Source organism: Mauremys reevesii, linkage group 27 (genome assembly GCF_016161935.1).
Source record: "Mauremys reevesii isolate NIE-2019 linkage group 27, ASM1616193v1, whole genome shotgun sequence".
NCBI classification, from domain to species: Eukaryota; Metazoa; Chordata; order Testudines; family Geoemydidae; genus Mauremys; species Mauremys reevesii.
The window spans coordinates 8,236,199-8,254,858 of NC_052649.1; the positions used below are offsets into that span (position 1 = coordinate 8,236,199).

The 18,660-nt window shown below is 54.1% G+C and overlaps 1 protein-coding gene across 5 annotated transcripts in view; it reads right to left on the minus strand.

The window, feature by feature from the left end:
• LOC120392089 (zinc finger protein 385C-like) overlaps window positions 1-18,660 on the minus strand; it is a 186,582-nt gene that overhangs the window by 103,307 nt on the left and 64,615 nt on the right. For 4 of the 5 annotated variants that reach the window (XM_039516477.1, XM_039516478.1, XM_039516476.1 and 1 more), the window contains one exon: window positions 17,156-17,395. In XM_039516477.1, coding sequence (XP_039372411.1) covers window positions 17,156-17,393 — 238 coding nt within the window. In that variant the 5' untranslated portion in view covers window positions 17,394-17,395. Of the gene's footprint in view, window positions 1-17,155; window positions 17,396-18,660 lie in introns of those variants that run through there. The other variant, XM_039516474.1, reaches the window with a different exon arrangement.

Here is an 18,660-nt window from a genome sequence, read left to right on the forward strand (position 1 = left end):
TCATCTCTGCTCTGCCCAATGAGAGCCTCCTCCTTGCATTTCACAGGGTGAGTCAACAGGGCACGCGCTGCCCTGCCACTTCCTACGCACGCAGAACAAGGAGCCAGCGGGGCCACTGGGGAGAAACCCCCTGCCCCTCTGCACTCCGGGGAGGATGGTCACGAGAGCAAAGCCCATCACATCCCAGCTGCGTCTCTCCCTGGAAACACGGCCAGCAGCTGTCACCCGCCTCGAAAGACAAAGCCCCAAAGGTGCAGCCGTACACTCAGCGTGGGAGCCGTGGCTATTCCAAAGCACCGTGCTAACCCAACGGGGACAAATCCCCGGCAGGGAGCGGCACGATACGGGGCACCCAGCCCGGTCACAAGGCACCAAGGCAGACACTGACAACACCACGACTGCTTGAGCGCGGCAGGACCTCACATGTGGTTTTTATTTCAGTTTATCTTAAACCACAATAAGCCAAACTCAAACCGGAATAAGAGTGCCCATCTAAACAGGGGCCTGCCCCGATTTAACCAAATCAGTTTCAACTCCCCTCTTTCATTACCCAAGTGCAAATCTCTGTGTAGACAAGGCCTCAAGAATATGATTTTAAACTGGTTTCACTGGACCTGTTCAAAAGGTCACAGGGACACACCTAATTCAGTTTAAACCAGGCTTATTTCAGTTTAGCTGGTGCTCACTTGCTCTGTGAACCTATGCAAGTCACATCCTCTGTGTAGGTTGACTCCCCTTATCTGTAAAATGGGCGCATTATTTCCCAAGGGTACTGCCAGCATTTGAGGTTGAAAGGCTCTTTATACAGGCTGATTATGGCTGCTGACGTGGCAGGACCGGGGCCCGCTGTGCCAGGCATGGGCAAAGACCCAGGAGGATATTCCCTGCCCTCATTAGTTTAAAAGCCCCATTAACAATAGTCATTGCAACAGCCGTGTGTCAGGAGAGGGAAGGCGGGGGGAGGGCACCTGCTTGAGACTTGGAGACACAAAGTCAAGTTCCTACTCTGCCCCAGTCCCTGGCGCAGCGCCGTGACGCTGCACTGCTTGCTCTCCTGGGGGCTGCGGGGACGAGGGCAGTAACGATTGTGAGGCTCAGATACTACACTCATGGGCCACCTGAGACAGGAAACCTCCAGCTAAACATTTCCTCCTTGCAAGCCCCGGCTACGGGGCGACAGAACACCAGGCTCCCGCGCACTGCGTCGGCGTGAGCTCCCCAGCCGACGGAACCCACTTTTCTCCCCTCGGCTGCGATAGCGTCATGTCACGAGAGGAGAGATCACCCTGAGAAACGCGACAGAAAGCATGACTAGGACAGATCATCCCTTCATACGGAAACTGTATATTGCTTACGACTGGCTGTCTGTGCGCATGAGACAGTTTAACTAGCCAGGCCTAAATCACAGTGACAGCTTCACACTACCCACAAGCCTCCGCTCGTGCTTCTCCGAGTCACTCGCCCCAGTTTGTGTTTTGGTTGCTACTAAAGCTTGCCGTCCTCCCCTCTGAAGGGCACCGCCGGAAACCCGTCGGAAAGAGGACAGCACGTCCGCCTGCCCTTTGGCTGGTCTGTTTCGACGATAAGCTCTTTGGGGCAGGGACTAAAACGCAGCATGGTGCACGGGGGTTAAGGACAAGATACAAAGCCGGAGACCAGCAGGCTCAGGAGGGTACAAATGGAGATTTCCACCACAATGACTTGCCCCCACTGGGGATATTTAGACTAGGAAGAATGGCTGAGGTTAGCTAACCCTGACCTTTCTCCTAGTGTAGACACAGGTAACGCTCTCCACCTCAACCAGCAAAACCAAGACACGAGGAGTTTCCTTGCATCTAGACTATGAAAAATTTGGGTTTAGGTTAAAGTTAACTCACCTTGATTAAGTCTTGACCATTTATCTTCCTGTAGACAGACCCCTTCTGTCCTGAGGGTGTGGTACATTTAGGGAGCAGGTGGGTGCATTCGCCAGTTGAATTCTTCCCTGCAACCTTAGCAACAGTCTAGAATGGATTCCCAGGTATTGGGAAAAATTCATGACTTTTTGGTATGTCATGTACATTAACAAAGCACAGAGCAGCCTCTGCTTCTCCGGGATCAATAGTTCTCTCTCGAGTCCATAAATCTTGATAGGGCCCTGAGCAAATGTCAATACTGATGGAGTGAACCTATTTTATTATTAGGTTATTTGCTCTGCACATTTCTGAAGGTCCCCATCACAGCAGGGTCAGCAGCCCAGGATCTAGGCACAGTCTAATAGAAAACTTCTCTCTATTTTCTGAAGATGCACCTATGAATACACAGGTACCTATATAGCCCCTTTCACTGCAGTATCTGACACGTCAAGATTTAAACAATTTGCCTTGGAGCAGGTGCTGTCTTCTTCACCTAAAGCCATCTGTTCTTCCAAACCAGTGACAAGACCTTGCTGTGAGGACCAGGCAGAGCCCACTTCCCCCAGGAATCTCCAAGCACTTTGCAATCTGTAGGTGGGACTCCCCACACCTCTGCAAGGTAGGAAATGATCCAAGCCACTTGACAGGCAAGACAGAGGCACCGTGACTTCGGCTGGTTCAGGGTCACAGAGCGAATCAGCCGCAGGGCTGAGAATGGAAGCCACATGCCCAGTAACGCGCACTCGTTGCAATCCCACGCTGGCCTCCGCCTAACTACTCCTGTGGTGCTCTCCACCACAAACCCCGCGCCCAACCCCGCCTCCTCACATTCTCCAGGTGGAACATCCCTAACTCTCAGATGAGATTTAAGAGACTTCATGGGGGGTTCGTGAGTGATCTCCTCCTCTCGGGAATCAGAGGCAGCGATACAAACACTGAGTGTTGCTGGAGTGAGATCAGACGCTTCCGGGAGCTCTCAGACCTGTGTCAGCTTGCTGGGCTTTTGAGTGTTCCCTCAGCCTGGGAAGATCTGAATGACACCAGTTGTCTCTTTCCCTCTGCTGTCACTGACGGGTGGCTCACCTGCAGACCTGTTGTTTTTATTCTGTTCCTTTCAAATGCACCCCAGTGCTAAGGGATTAGCCTTTGCTCCCTCCTCAGTCACGAATGACTCCAGTGACTTTCCCCCTTTATTCCTCATATTTTAGGGAATTCTGCATGAAGACGGAAGTAGCAAAAGACTTGGCAGAAATGCCACGATTCCATATTTACATGCACTGAACTGTCTCTGACAACAATCAGCCCTTAAAATGTCTGTGTCCCTCCTGCATTTGCAGAGCTGTATTTTTTCCCATCTCGGTATTAACAGTTGCTTGTCACCTTTCGTGTCACCTTCAGGTCTGTAACCAAGTTAGGAAGAGCTTTTCCTGATATTTCTCAGCGTCCCTGGAGCGATTTGCTTTTTTTATTATTCCCAGCCAGTAGCTTTGTAAAGAGCAGAGTGAATTTTGCTTTACAAGAGGGTACATAGAATCACAGAATCTCAGGGTTGGAAGGGACCTCGGGAGGTATCTCGTCCAACCCCCTGCTCACAGCAGGACCAACCCCAACTAAATCATCCCAGCCAGGGCTTTGTCAAGCCTGACCTTAAAAACCTCTAAGGAAGGAGATTCCACCACTTCCCCAGGTAACCCATTCCAGTGCTTCACCACCCTCCTAGTGAAAAAGTTTTTTCCTAATATCCAACCTAAACCTCCCCCACTGCAACTTGAGACCATTACTCCTTGTTCTGTCATCTGGTAGCACTGAGAACAGCCTAGATCCATCCTCTTTGGAACCCCCTTTCAGGTAGTTGAAAGCAGCTATCGAATCCCCCCTCACTCTTCTCTTCTGCAGACTAAACACTCCCAGTTCCCTCAGCCTCTCCTCATAAGTCATGTGCTCCAGCCCCCTAATCATTTTTGTTGCCCTCCGCCGGACTCTTTCCAATTTATCCACATCCTTCTTATAGTGTGGGGCCCAAAACTGGACACAGTATCCAGAGGAGGCCTCACCAACGCCGAATAGAGGGGAATAATCATGTCCCTCGATTTGCTGGCAATGCCCCTGCTTATACAGCCCAAAATGCCATTAGCCTTCTTGGCAACAAGGGCACACTGCCGACTCATATCCAGCTTCTCGTCCACTGTAACCCCTAGGTCCTTTTCTGCAGAACTGCTGCCTAGCCACTCGGTCCCTAGTCTGCAGCAGTGCCTGGGATTCTTCCATCCTAAGTGCAGGATTCTGCACTTGTCCTTGTTGAACGTCCTCAGATTTCTTTTGGCCCAATCCTCTAATTTGTCTAGGTCCCTCTGTATCCTATCCCTACCCTCCAGCGTATCTACCACTCCTCCCAGTTTAGTGTCACCTGAGAACTTGCTGAGGGTGCATCCACGCCATCCTCCAGGTCAGTAATGAAGATATTGATACAGTGCAGATTTGTTCCAAAGGGATGTAATTCTGTATCAGGAAATTGCCCCACTCCTTCCTGTTTCACTCATTGATTTCACTTATTAATTAATTATTGTCTAGGCTGAGCCTTAAGGTCACACTCCAGTTTTTTAAAGTTTGCTCCACAACCACAAGGGCTGGAAACTTCTTCTTTTCCAGCGGAAAGCCAAGATCCCTGGCTCAGCACATGCCTCCAGCAGCTGTAAGACAAACACCACGTATCACAGCACACTTTCAGCCCCGTTTTACAGAGGGGGAAGGAGGACGCAGCCAGGTGAAAGGACTCACCGGGGGGAAGTCGTGGCTGCACCAGGACTCACAGGCCAACGCCTTCACCCCCAAACCTCCTTCCTCTCGCTTCTTTCACTGTTTGTGATGTTTTTGATCATCGTCAATGGCCACAGCACTGACAGCTGGTATCACAGAAACCAGGCATGGCCAGATAGCGCCACTGTGGGATCATCCTGCCAGGAGCAGGAATCGTCCGCACAGGGTTAGCTCAGGTCTCTAGGGAGCTGTGGCATGCTGGACTGGCTCCTTTCTCCTTTTAGCCCGCTCTGGGGTGCTTGGTGGAACACCTCACATGGATGGAGCTTTGCGAAAGGCAGGATTCGATCACACTGCATGGGAGTTTTCAGGCGGTCTCTTGTGCACAGCACCTGCTAGCATCTCGCCCATCATGCCCTATCCAGCCAGACCAAACTACGCTGGCGGTAAGTGGCAGCTGGTAACTTCACTGCATCTTCCTTGGCCAGCACATTTAAAAGCCAAAGACACTTTATGTACCGAAAAAGCCAATGAAATGATTAAGCTGAAATCCATATGCAGAAAGAAAGAGGGGCCAATCTCCCGTGCAACCTGCTGTACAGGAAGAACCTCCCAGCACACGTCAATAGCTAATCAATGTCTATTTTGGTATATCTGAAAATCACTCTGCAATAATAAAACGGAAGCCAAATTACGAGGCATTTATTAATTCATCAGAAATAAAGGACAGGACTTTTATTGGGGTTTGCAGAATTCATGGAGCATCTGCGGGGGCGTTAGAGAGCAAAACGCACCCTGAGCGGAGGTCCAGCATAACGCCCATGAGCTAACTGGGTCTTGAGTGGTCTGTTGGGCTTGCCCTGGCTTTCTGCAGAGGGGTCTCCCCCAAAGAGAGTTTGATTCCAGCTTGGTTTTCCTGCAACAGTTTGTGGAAAGGCTCCCTCTCAACAACAACAATTTGCTTTCATGAATCAATAGAAGTTAATGGGTTAAAGCCTACATGAGCACAAGCACACCTCTGATTGCAGTGCAGCTATGGTGTGTGTGTGTGTGTGTGTGTGTGTGTCTGTGTGTGTGCGCGCGCACAGCACCCCACACAACGGGGTCTCATCTCAGTGAGAGCCACCAGGTGTTACCATACTGCACATAATAACAGGAAAGGAAGAAATCCCACACTGTTCAAATCCCAACAGAAAAAGAAAAGAAAACGTCCTGTGAGAGAACATCCATTTCCCCTACAGAGATTCTGGGCGGTTCCAGCTGATCTGGAAGGTTATTTTCAGATGTCTTTGCTTGCAGTTGAATGGAGCAGCCAAATGTATCAGAGCAGCAGAATTCTGTAGATTTGTCCTTCACCATGTTTATAGCAGCTTAAACTATGAGCCATGGTGACTCGTGCTCCACGCTGGTTTCCATAACAGTATCGATGACGCATACCACAAGGTGCTGCATCGGGCAAGCCTGGAGGATATTAATGACCCCTTAAAATACAGGGGGTGCTCTCACCATCAGCTCCCGGAAGCCCCTATCTGGAGAATTAGATGCCTAAATACCTTTGAAAACATGGCTCCTTGACTACTTTCCGGCACCTCTTCTCCCCACCCCATGTCTGTCCGTCTTCTGAAGAGAGCTGGGCCTGGCTGGGTGTTCACACGGCAGGGGCGCTGCTGGAAACCAGCCCCACCAGGAACTTACACACAGAACCACAGGAGCAGCTTGCGGCGAACCGGTCCCTGAAAGACGCGAGGGATCTGGTTAAAGCAAGCGATGCCTGGGGTTCATTCGCAGCTCCGCCACCGCAGGGGATAATGACCATTGCTTTCTCCACCCACCCTCCCCAAGAGACGGGGCTGCAGGGAATCGAGATGTCCCCGTTCAGTGTGCACGGAATAACCTGCTCCTCTTAGCTGGGTTGCAGTAGCACTAGGAATACCAGACAAGGATTGTGCAGGCTCCTACCTACTGTAGGTACTTAATGGGCTCCAATTACTGGAGAATTGGAGCCTCACAATCGTTAGTGTGTTTGTCCTCGCGCCCCTCGGGCGGTAGGGAAATGCTCTTATCTCCGTAGTTCACACGTGACCCGAGGCCCAGAGGAATGGATTTTTGAAGGTATTTAGGCACCTAATGCCCACTGAACCCACCAGGAGCTTCATGCCTGCACATCTCGGGCCCAGACACTCTATGTGACTGGCCCACGGGGACACAGCCGGTCTCCCCGTTCCCAGGCTGCAAGGACCGGCCCTGGCCCAGCGCACTCACAAGCCACCAGACAGGCAGGAGGAAGGGGCAGGGTGGGGGGCCAAGGTGACCAAGTGAACAGAGCTGAGCCGAAGCCACCGTGAGCTGCCTGCCAGCGAGCGAGGGAGGATCCGTAGCCATTGGGGAAGAGGAACGTTTTAAGGAGGAATTTACAACAGGATCATGTGGCAGCTCCACTTGGTCTAGGGACCCCAGTCCCTTCGGAGACCTCGCTGCCCCATCCCCATCCCCATTCCTTTTTGCCTTGGTCTCTGTAACTGAACCCGTCAGCAGACATCAGAATCACAAAGCCGCTCAGCCAGGCCAGGCAAATGAGCGCTGCCAGCACGTCTCCGAGGCCAGCTGTCCCCTTTGCGCTTCCTGTCAAATGTCTCAGACAAGTCCCCAAAGCAGGAGAGCAATAACGTATTGTGGGAACTGAGGGAAGCCAGAGAAGCTCATTTCCCTACTGAAGCCTCACCGGCCGCGTTTGTGCCTTTGTCTTTGCTCAGTTGGGCTTGGGCTGCTGGCGTCAGAAGATGGGTTTCCAAATGTCAGCAAGGATCTGTCACGTCAGGCTCCTGCGCCTCTCTCCCTGCCCAGGAGCAAGAGAAAACCCATTTGGCTCTTTCTGGGGTGCGGCTCCAGGCTGTCACATGGCAGAGCCCAGCAAGTCCCAGCACACGTGCCCGGGCTCCCTTCCCCCTCAGTTCCCAGGAAGCTCAGTGCAGGGGGCTGATCCGGGAGAGCTCTGTCTGCGCAGTATTGTACATTCCCACCTGACTCCCTGGGGAACCAGGCTGCGCCAGAGAGCCAAGGGCGCAGGGCAGAGCCCAGAATGGGAATTTCAGGCCAAGGGAAGAGGTTTATTTGTGGCTTCATGAATGTCTGCAAAGTGCTGTTGAGATTCCTGGCTGCAATGGGCGGTAGAAGGAACAGATCCAGCCCCCACTCAAGCCAATGGGCGTCTCTCCTTTGACTCTAGTGTGAGTTGGGGCAGGCTCGTTAATACAGACAAACCAACCCGAGCCCAGCACCCCCTGAACTCTGTACAAGTTCACACTGACACCCCGACTATCCAGCCCAGGCTGTTCTCAGGGCTGGTTGGGATTCTGAGAAACCCAAACCAGGGCTGGGTTGGTTCTGGGCCCAACTGTATGTGAACCCTGGACTTCCAGAGGGGTCTGGTAAATGGTATCGACTCTGGTCCGTCACTGTAACTTTCCATCGGCAGGACCTTCTGCTCCCCACGCACCAGCGATATTTCCCCAGCCCGGCAGCCGGGGCCCACTCAGGATGTATTGCAGCTTGTATGGACGCGGTTTGAATGGCAAATCGTGGGGGCCTGGAAGGCCTCGTTTACCAGGTAGGTTAGGGTGTAATCCTGCACCTCTGCATCTTGTTTAAATCGAGGCACTGGGCTTGCCCACAGCCGGTTAGCGCACACGAAGCCCCTACTGTCTATTAAAGGCAAGTAACTGGCTGTACACAGAGCACACTGGCATTACTCTTGTTGGCAGGCAACAGCTACAGAGACCTAATCCCAAAGAGGGACACGGTCACTGCTGCCTTTGGGCGCCTGGGGTCACAGGCCCAGGAGAAGGGCCTCGGACGCAGATCCAGCGATTATAACCCCAGGGTTCCAATGCCAGGTGGACACTCACACGCCAGATTGCAAACACTGAGTCCACAGGCCCAGGACCCCCAGACCAGGGGTCACCCTGAGAGATTAAGTGACTTGCCCGAGGCCAGGAGCAGAACAAGTTGTTGAGCCCAGATCTCCTGAGTCCCCGTCCAGTGCCTTAAACACACAAAGATTTTTCCTCTCCAAGCCGCATCCTGATCCGGAGTGACAAGGCTGCCTAAGGCGTTACCAGCCCCGCCTCCCCCAGCAATCCAGCCTCTGTGCTGAGGCAGTTTGGAGTCTCACCTCCAAAACTTGGGCACGTCACCAACTCAGCAGGCACCGTCAGAAGCCCAGCATGCAAGGGCAGAGTGGGATTTGGGGCTGTCTGCCCCCAGGTTCATAGGCAGGTAGATTATCTTCCCCTTGGGCAGCTAAACAAGTGGCTGAATTTCCAAAAGAGCTCAGCACCCAGCCTGCCAGCAAGACGCTGAGCTCTGGAAACAGCTGGTCCCACCGCTGAGTGCCGAGAGACGAATACAATAGAACAGACGATTGTTATTCCACATACAGAATTTGTGCAGGCACGAGCCCCCATCCCACTCCTGGAACCAGGGTGGTAGCTGGAGCGTCACGGGGGCTCATTTTATACACACACTATCCAATGGCCCCACGACCGTTCGTGCAGAGCACCAGTGACACGAGCCGTCACATGGATTTCTTCACTCATCTCAAACTCCGCTGCCCTGCAAACGAGCCCTGACAGACACTTTGACAGCTAATTGGAGAAACCCGACCGCTTGCCCTTTGTCAAGGGCAAGCAAGTTCCATGCTGTATTTCCACGGAGCATGTTAGGAAACTGCATCAAAGGGGAGTGGAGATGCCACGAGCTCTGGGAAGCGAGGCTGGGCCCTTCCAGCACCTTTGGGTGGGCGAGGAGGAATTCTCCCCCAGGAGACCGCAGCAGCCTCAGCTCTTGGGGGAGCAGAGGGGACGTGATTTGAAGGGGCTCACCTGGAAGATCTGTGCACGGGACTCAGTTCACTTACCTGGTGAGTTGACCCTGCCGGGACATTTGGGGATTTCAGACCCAAGATAGAGTCGCACAGCCCCACCCCTCCCCGTCTGTGCAGAGTTGAAGGCAAAACTTCCAGCTTGGAGACACGCCTGTGCTACCTCCAGTCAAGCCGGGGTGCTAGAACCAGAAGCGTAGCCATGGCAGCAGGAGCTGCAGGAGGGCACGATCCCGCCCGAGACCCTGGGTACGTCCTCGGGCAGCTCATGCTTCTATTTTTAGTGCACCAGTTCAGTCCAAGCTAGCACGGTGGGGCCTGTCTCTGGCTCCACGCGGAGACAGCCTGGGACTAACCCGGTCGGGGAAGAGTCTAATTCCAAAGCACCTGGGGGCTTTGTGATACCTGTGTCCAGACCCCGACTGGGGCAAGAGGGAGCAGCTGTGTCGAGTAGCATTGACGAGCTGCTATACTGATTTGCACCAGCTGGGCATCTGGCCCTTGGTGTCTGCGTCTACCTGTCCCAACCTAGCATCAGCTTTGAGCGGAGCAAGAGCGATGCCCCTTTGCAGGTGCTAACCGCTCGGACGGGTTCTCCAATATCCGAAGCTGAGGGAGACAGGATAAGTTCCCTGTCATTTTGCATCTGAGTGGAAGGGCCGGTTGACGAGAATGCTCCGTCTCGCTGCATTCCAGCAAGATGGGAGCTGACAGGGCCCAAGGGACGGCTGCTTTGGGAACTCGGCTGCAACGGCTGCTTATATCCCATGACTTTTTTGGGACACTGGCAAAAGGGACTGTGTTTCGGGAGCCAAAAACAGCAAGGGAGTAAATTCTGGGCCTGCTGGAAACTCAAGGCAGCTGGAACGCTAGGTCTGGAACGCGAGAGCAGCATGTGTGGGGGATCTGTCTGCAAGGGGCTGCTTGGCACTGCACCTCCAACCCATCGATGGCTCATGGTGCAAAACACGCAGTGGGCCTGACTCTCCATTCCCGTGTGTCTTGTGCCGTCACTCACACCCCTGCAGAGTGGGTGTCAGCGCCGTGTTTTACATGCGTCCACCGTGCAGGGGGATAAGAGATGGCACAAAGTGCCGGGCAATGGGGAACATCAGACCCAGCCTCTTTTATTCTTTGCTGGGAAAACATAGCTGTGGCCTGTCTCTCCAATCAGCTCTCAGCTCAGGGCGGGACACAGGCTCTGAAATCCCCGCTGGAGAAAGCCATTTTTGTACTTTGAACTGCTTACAACAAATCACATTAGCGTCAGCATCATTTGTACAATTGCATCCGGGCTGGGATCTGAGAGAAGCTCAGGTCACGGTGTGTAGAGCGCTGCTGCCACCCCCAGGCCAGCGCAGAACAGCGGGCGGCTGAAGCCTTTCGCTGCCCAAACCAGAGCAGCTAATGAGGGCCGGAAGATGCTGGAGCTGGACTCGGCTCAGCGCCCTGCAATGGAAGTTGGCTACACTGCTTGGGCAGACAGATGCTGTGATATGGGGAGGCCAATGCTGGAAAAGCTCAGATCACCGCCAGGGCGAACAGACGAGAACGACCATTCCGTGCACGTTTAGAGTATCCACGCCCATGGTTTGTGCCTTGTCACTCTCCCAGACGTGCCCGAACACCTGAGAGAGGACGATGGAGCTGTGGTTAGTGCAATGTCCTGGGCTACCAGGCTTCAATCCCCTGCTCTGCCACAGACCTTGTGTGACCCTGGAAAAGTCACATAGTCTCTCCGTGCCTCTGTTGCCCATATGGGAGGGAAAAAACATTTCCCTGGAACACGCCAAGCTCCATGCATCCAAGTACATTACAACCCCCTGGAAATCAGCCCTCCCCACGGACACAGGGCAGGACAGCTGATTACAGCAGCGGCTGGATACTACTCTAAGAATCCGAAAGGAGCACGGTTTCTGTAGCCCCTTCAGCCCCCAGCCTCTTTGCTAACCCTGCCGTCAAACTGCCGTTATTCATACAGTCTAAGGCCAGAGGGGACCGGTGGGGTCGCCAGTCTGACCTGCCCAGAGTAGACCCGAGAACCTCACCTGGCATGTGCCACTGTGGGCAACATAGATACAGGAACTGCTCTGAGACCCACCATCCAATAGCAACGTGTGGTTAGGGGCACTGAGCTGGGGTCTGTTCTCAACGCTGCAGAGACCTGCTCTGTGCCCTCGGACGAGTCACTTCCCCGACTCAGTTTCCCTTCCTGGCCTTTGTCTGTCTTACCGAGTTTGACTGGAAGCTCCTTGGGGGCAGGACTGTCTCTTGCGCACAGCTGGGGATTTGCAAAAGCACCTATGAGCACAAGTCACTTTAAGTCACTCCTAACCCAGGCTGGATTTGAACCAGCAACCTAGGAACGAAAGCATCTCTCATCCCAACTTCCCAGCTTCTTCCTGCATTGAAATCCAGCGTCAGGCAGCAAAAAAATCCATGGTTTACCTGACAAGGAAATCCCCTGTGAACGATCATTTGATTTCGCTGGGATACTTTTGGGTGCAGTTAATAAATAGTATCAGTGCTGATTATTGTCTCTGTTTGCCAATATATTCTTTCCACGGCTCTCTGCTGCACAACATAAGTGATTAGAGTCTTTGCGGAATTAATCCCCGAAGCCAGAGGGAGATCATGAGAAAAATCTATCAGTAACCATAAAAGCTACCTTTGATTTTGCTGCAGACAAGCTGTCTGCCAGGATACAATTCTGTCCCAGAAGGACATTCAGTCTCCGTCCAACTTCATATTATTTTATATCATTTATTCTCTCTTTTTTAAAACCCTCTGATTTCGATACTTTAACAAGCAGGCTGCATTCGAGTTCGCTCATTTCTTATGAAATCGCACTGGGTGAAATTCACCAGGTGTAAGAACTGTTCAAATCCCACGTTAGCCTTCGTCTAAAGACTTAAGGGGCTTGGCCTCTCCCAAAGGGACATCGTCTCGTCTCCTTACAGCTCCCCCTCAGCCTGATCTCACCTCTCCGAAAGGAGTCCTGCACCCTTCCCAGCCAGACCCCGTCTCTGGGCACTGTGAATGCACCAGGAAGGATTTGCTCTCGAGGGTGATTACAGCTCTGTCGTAGGAACCGGTGGTAGCTGGGAAGTTTAGTACCGTCCAGCCTAACCCTGCAACTGGCTTGCATCCACTGAGTCCAGCTAGCCTTCTGGGTGGTGCCCAGCACAGCACAGGATCAGACCTCTTTGCACACTGGACTCTGCAGTTTAAGTGCAGCCAGCTCCTCAGCTGATGTGAATCAGTGTCACCCCCCCACCGTCAGTTTACACCACCGGGGATCTGGCCCGATGTCTGGCGGAGAAGAAGGAGCATTTTGCACTGCGCAGGTTTCCAGGGTTTCCACACTCTGGTTTCAAGCTGCACGGCGGAGGTGAGCCCCAACAGGTACGGCAGCAACACTGGGGGGTTCGTAGAGCCTCTGGAGCGAGGTCTGGTGTGGGGGCCCAGCGGGCGTGCAGAGCACAGCAGAACCCTGCCATTCCCACTGCGGCTCTAGCTAAATGTATCACATGAATCTGGCCTGGAGCTGACACCCTGACTGTTCCCCGCATCCCCAGCCCAGGCAAAGGGAACACGCACTGACCCTGCTTGCGCGGAGGGATGGGACGGGACGGAACCCGGGACCATGAGCCGCTACCCTTTCAGAGGGGGTGTGCCAAGTCTGCATTTCTCTGCGGTAATGTAAGGTTCCACGTGCCAGTAACACATTATACATTTACAGGGACCGGCGGATGGAACCCCCGGCTGGCAGCAGGCTGAGCGGACTGGCGGCCGGGACCTCACCCCGCTGCCGGTCTGGGGTTCCATCCGCTGGCCCCCGAGCTACCACACGAGCTCACAGACTCTCAGGGTTGGAAGGGACCTCAGGAGGTGTCTAGTCCCACCCCCTGCTCACAGCAGGACCAAGCCCTGCTGCAGGACTGGAGCAGGCTGCCAGCTGGAGCAGCTTCTCGGCTTTGTGAGCAGGGGGCTCCCCACCTGCTACTCCCGCTCCTAGCCTGCCCCTCCCAATGAGCCCCCGTGATGATCTGGCAGGACCCCATCTCTAGCCCAGCCCGCCAGGCAGTTTCTAGGCTGGGGAGAAAGGGAGGCGACTGGGGGCTCCTGCCGGAGCACCCCCTGCAGGACGGAATGTACATTACCTAGTTCAACCATCACCAGCCTCGAAGCCCAGAGCGACCAGCTCCAGGCGCAGGACCGAAGGGAACCAAGCCCCCGTGACGCAGCAGGGACTGTCTGCATGGGGGATGGGAGAGCAGGGGGTGACTTTAGGTGAGGGACAGGACCTGAGCCTGTAACCTGAGCCAGGAAGGGGGGGTGGGGGGAGTCGACAGGTGTCAGGAAGCTGGACAAAGGGAGAGTGGGTGCAGGGCCCTGACTCCCCCACACTCTGTGACACCCCCACACCCGTCAGCTGGTTTACAGCCTCAATTTGTCATTTCCAGCCACCCGTTCCCCCGGCTCACGCTTCAGGAGGCTGGTAAAGGTTGCCGGCAACCAGGCTGGCGGTGACATTTTTAAACACACGTCAGGGAAATGGAGGTGTGCGGGGGAAAGTCAGTGGATCCCGATGAACAATCTTGAAGCTTCATGCAGAACTAATGGCTCCTCCCCCCGCAGGAAAAGCCACTGACCTGAATTTATTGTCGCCAGGGAACTCCACTGGCCCTCCCCACACTGACATAGCACAGCCACCACGAGAACTCCTGAGAACAGCTGCTGAGAGAGGAGAGCTGTGTGGAGAGCCAGCACTGCCCAGGGATTAGGAGTCAGACTTAGGTTCTGTTCCCAGCTCTGCCAATTACCCCCGGGTGACGCTGGGCAAGTCCCCTCCTCCAGCCAGGAAATCGAAGACGCTGAATGATCTTTTTTTTAAGCAGGGCTCTGTCCAGGTGCAGGGAAATGTATTCACGGAGTTATGTTGCAAACTGACAACGGGTTAAGATGCAATTCTGCACCACTGCAAGCTGCTGGCAGCTGAATTATCCAGTGGCAGGTGACCCTGCGTGCCGGGAGGATACTCCATGGTTTTCTTGCGACGCAGACAATGCTCAAAGCCTTTTATACTAATTAGACAATAAACAATTCTGGGAACTTGGACCCCAAAAAGAGAAGCTGCTTAAAAACAATGAACTTTCTAAAGAGGTTCCATTTCAACAGGCTGCTGGGAAACACTGCCCACGAAACACTCAGCATGGCTGAGAGGTAACATGGCCACATGCATAACGCACAGGACGGAACTCATGAGACCTGGGTTCGAGTCTTGGCTCTGCTACTGGCCTGCTCAGTGACCTAGGGCAAATCAAGGCTCTGTGCCTCAGTTTCCCCATCTGTAAAATGGGGGCAATGATCCTGACCCTCCGCTGGAAGCACTTTGAGACATAAAGACGAAAAGCTCTAGAATAAAAGAGCTAAGTGAGGACTGTGTGTCCGTACAGCTCCAAGCACAACAGGGCCCTGATCCGAACTGGGGCTTGTACAAACAAACAATATGAGGCACAGAACTTTCAGCCCTTCTGCCAGAGCGACTAGCTAAACATCTCCCTTCTTCCTCAACAGAAAGAAATACTGCGCGTCGGTTCTGGTTGCAGCGGTTTCACTGAAATCAGCTGAGGCAGAAACAGGACTTACACAGTTGGAAGCCACAACAGAGAAACTGCCGCACAGGCGCTGCCCAGACTGCGGAAAAACGGCCAGGAAGCTGCAAACACACTGGGTGAATGTGAAACCTGGGCTCTGGTGAAGAGCTTCAGAGAAATGTTTGCATTTTCTGGGGAAACCACGTCTAGCGAAAGCGAGGAGCAGCAGGAAACGGCCTTTGAAGTGAAGAGAACTGAGGTGCTCCCCATTCGCAAAACAAAACGAGAAACACAAAGAGTTTGATAGAAGAATTCTAGGTGGAAACCCAGGACACCTCCACGCACTGTCTGGCTGGGACTGTGCCAGGAGCTGCTGCACGTGATGGGAATTCTCTGCAAAGCGCTTTACATCACAATAGCATACGGCACAAAGGCTCATGTACTAAGCACAACCCAGTGGCCACCTGGACACGGAGGAGCCCACCAAGTTCTGTTCAGGACAAGCATGACGCCTGCCAGCTAAGATAAGTTATGCAGCTGTGAATTTGGCAATAAATACAGGAAGCAAAAATGGAAAACATGAGCTCCCTGATAGCCCTGGGTCCAACACGGGTGCAGGGCCGGTTGAACTAAATGGAAAGATTATCTCTTGGCTTTTAACTGAGCACTTTGTGGTACAACGTATCCAGTAACAATGTCACAGCAGGTCACAAATCACTGTTTGCTCACCAGGAGACTCCGAATGAGCTAACAGACCAAGCCCACATTTCACCAGTGACACGTCAGAGCAAACACCATGCTGAGCCCTGACCACGCACAGCCACATGGAGCAGCGGAAAAGTCAGTACAAATGGCAAAGAATGTTATATACAAGACAGCTGCGGTGGATCTACGTTTAGCATTGTGCGAATGCTGCACAGTACCTCGCGGTGCTGTATTAGGGTCACCGCTTCCGAAACCCATGGGCAGAAGGATTGCGGGTGAAACTTTTCAGAAGCGCCTAAGTGCTATTGATTTCCACTGACTTTGTGCATTTGAAAACGGACATTTAAGCAGGGTCAGGCACCTCTCGAGTGCCCCCTCCTGGCCAGGGATGGCTATGCAGCACCCTGCTTTAGTCACAGGACCAGCTATCACTTGACAATTCATTTCTCCCCACCTGGTGCAGCAGGGGAGAGTGGGGCCCACCTGCCCGTGACAGCGATGTCAGTGCTTGTGAAAACTGACCCTTCACCCTAACATCTAATGAGCTTCGTGAGCCAAAGGTAACCATCACGAGGTAGTTACAAAAGATTGATGTGCCGGGCAGCTAGAGCCGAAGGAATAAAATGACACTAAACAGATGGCCCCATTGCCAGGGGAGGAGACTGGCCCGATCCTGGCCAGGTAACAGCTCCCATCCCCAAGGGCGGCCGGCACGGCCATTCCTGTGCACAAAAGGCCAGAGGTGCTGGGACAACGTGTACAGTGGGGGGCTGGGAGCCATTGAACCAAACCCTAAACCCTGGATAGGATGGAAACCACGTCAAGCCGGGGCGGGGGGGTGGCAGCCCCCAGCACCTCTGCAAAAGGCATCCAAACAAAACCAGAGCGGACGCTGGCGACGGCGCTTGTGTACGCACGGGAACAACACGCAGACGCCGGAGAGCGGCAAACACAGGCCGCGCGGAAGGGATCGGCCTCCACAGCTGAACAGGCCACGCGGTCACCAAGCCATCCGGGTTCAGAGATCCTAGCGAGTGACAGGTGTCCAACAGGAGGCGGAGACATTCCCTTACCTGGGGGCGTGGGGTATCCCCCCCAAGTCCCCACCCCGACTGGCTGGACTCACTCCGGGAGGCTGGCGGATGCCTGAGACGCAGGTTTTTATACGCAGCAGCAGTCGGAATCCAGGGCAGCGACCCCAGCCACACAACAGAGCCATTAGTCAGGCCAACTCACGTCCAGAATAACAGAGGCAGGCCCCTCGCAGCGCCCCCGGGCTCCAGCTGCCTTGCTGGTAGCCCTGCCGGCCGAGCACTCACCTGGGCCCGTCGGCACCTTCCCTTTGCTGAGCTGCTTGAGGCGTTTCTGGTGGGATTTGCCATTGTAGTGGATCTGCGCCTGGGCGGCCGAATTGAGCTGGATGTTACAGACCTCGCACAGCGTGAACGACTGGTGCTTCTTCTCCCGCTTCGTGCGCTGCTCCGACTGGCTCCCCGCCGTCTCGACCAGGTGGATCCTGTTCTCAGCAGGGTGGGACAGGCTCAGGGGTCGCTTCATATCTACAGGAGGAAGCACAAACCCCCCAGTGAGCCAGTGCTTGGATTTCAAAGGGACTGAGTCCAGGAACAGGGGTCAGGCAAGCTGGGAATGACCTTGCACTGACACAAGGTGAGTTTAGGTCACACACCTGCCTGGCTTCCCAGCCTGCCTCGGTTCTTGCTCTGATTTGGTTCTAAGGAGATGGGGTATGGCAGAGGCTCCCGAAGCAACAGGAACAGCATTCATAGCTCAGGGCACGAGGCATTGCCTACTGCATAAGCTGTGGGGAGCTGTGCTTTTCTGGGAGGACACAATGGGCTCTGGATGGGGAAAGAAGGAACTTCCCTGACGTTCCCTGACACCAGCAACAATCCTGGTGTGAATGACAGATCTCTACACTCCCCAGGGCTGGCCTGTGTCCTCTGTGCATGGAGAGCTGGATTGAAAATCCACTTAGCCCAGGCAAAAGATCTCACCCTGGGAGATTCGCCTCCGGCTTTCCAGAGGCGAGTAGCTAATCTCTCCCAGGGAGCAGGCAGGTACAAGAGGCTCTTGCCTGAAGCCAGCTCAGAGTCCACTGCAAGGACATCCCAAGCTGCCTTCACTTGCCTGTGCTAAGCGGGTTCTTCTTCATCCACCCTCACGACCATCACAGCCTCCTCCTTTGTGGGGCACCACTTTGCACTCACGGCGAATCGCACCTGCCAGCCCAATCACTTCCATTCGGACCTTACGTCCCCAATGCCGCCTCTGACACCATGGAGGTGCCAAAGGGTGGGATTCGCAGCCCCGTTAAATATAATGCCCGCCACCCCCACCCACACGCTTCTGTGCCCCCTTTCAACTCCAACACTGAGCTGGGGGTTAGGAGTTTGGCGGCAGGAGCCAGCCCTGCACAGGATACTTGTGAGGGGGAGCTGAGAAACCGCTCCCAGGAAGGTGCTTGTTCCCCCAGTGGCACCGCCGTGCCGTGCCAACGAAAAACGGTGCCCTCCGAGACGCGCCGGCGCTGAGGGAGCGGCCCGGCTGCACCCCAGTTTGGGGGCCTGTGAAACATTTGCAGCCCATGAAAGGTGGGCCCTAGAGAGGTGAGAAAGATGGAGCCTGCAGCTGGTGTCTACCATACACTCGCATTCTGTACAGCCAGCCCGAGACACCTTGGGGGCAGCTGGACAGAGGGGCTCTGTTCATGTCTGTGGGACACAAGGCAGGTCCCGGCATCCTACTCGACAAGCTTGTGCCTAAGACCAGGAAGTGTTATATGGGATCGACTGGCTCAGCAGCA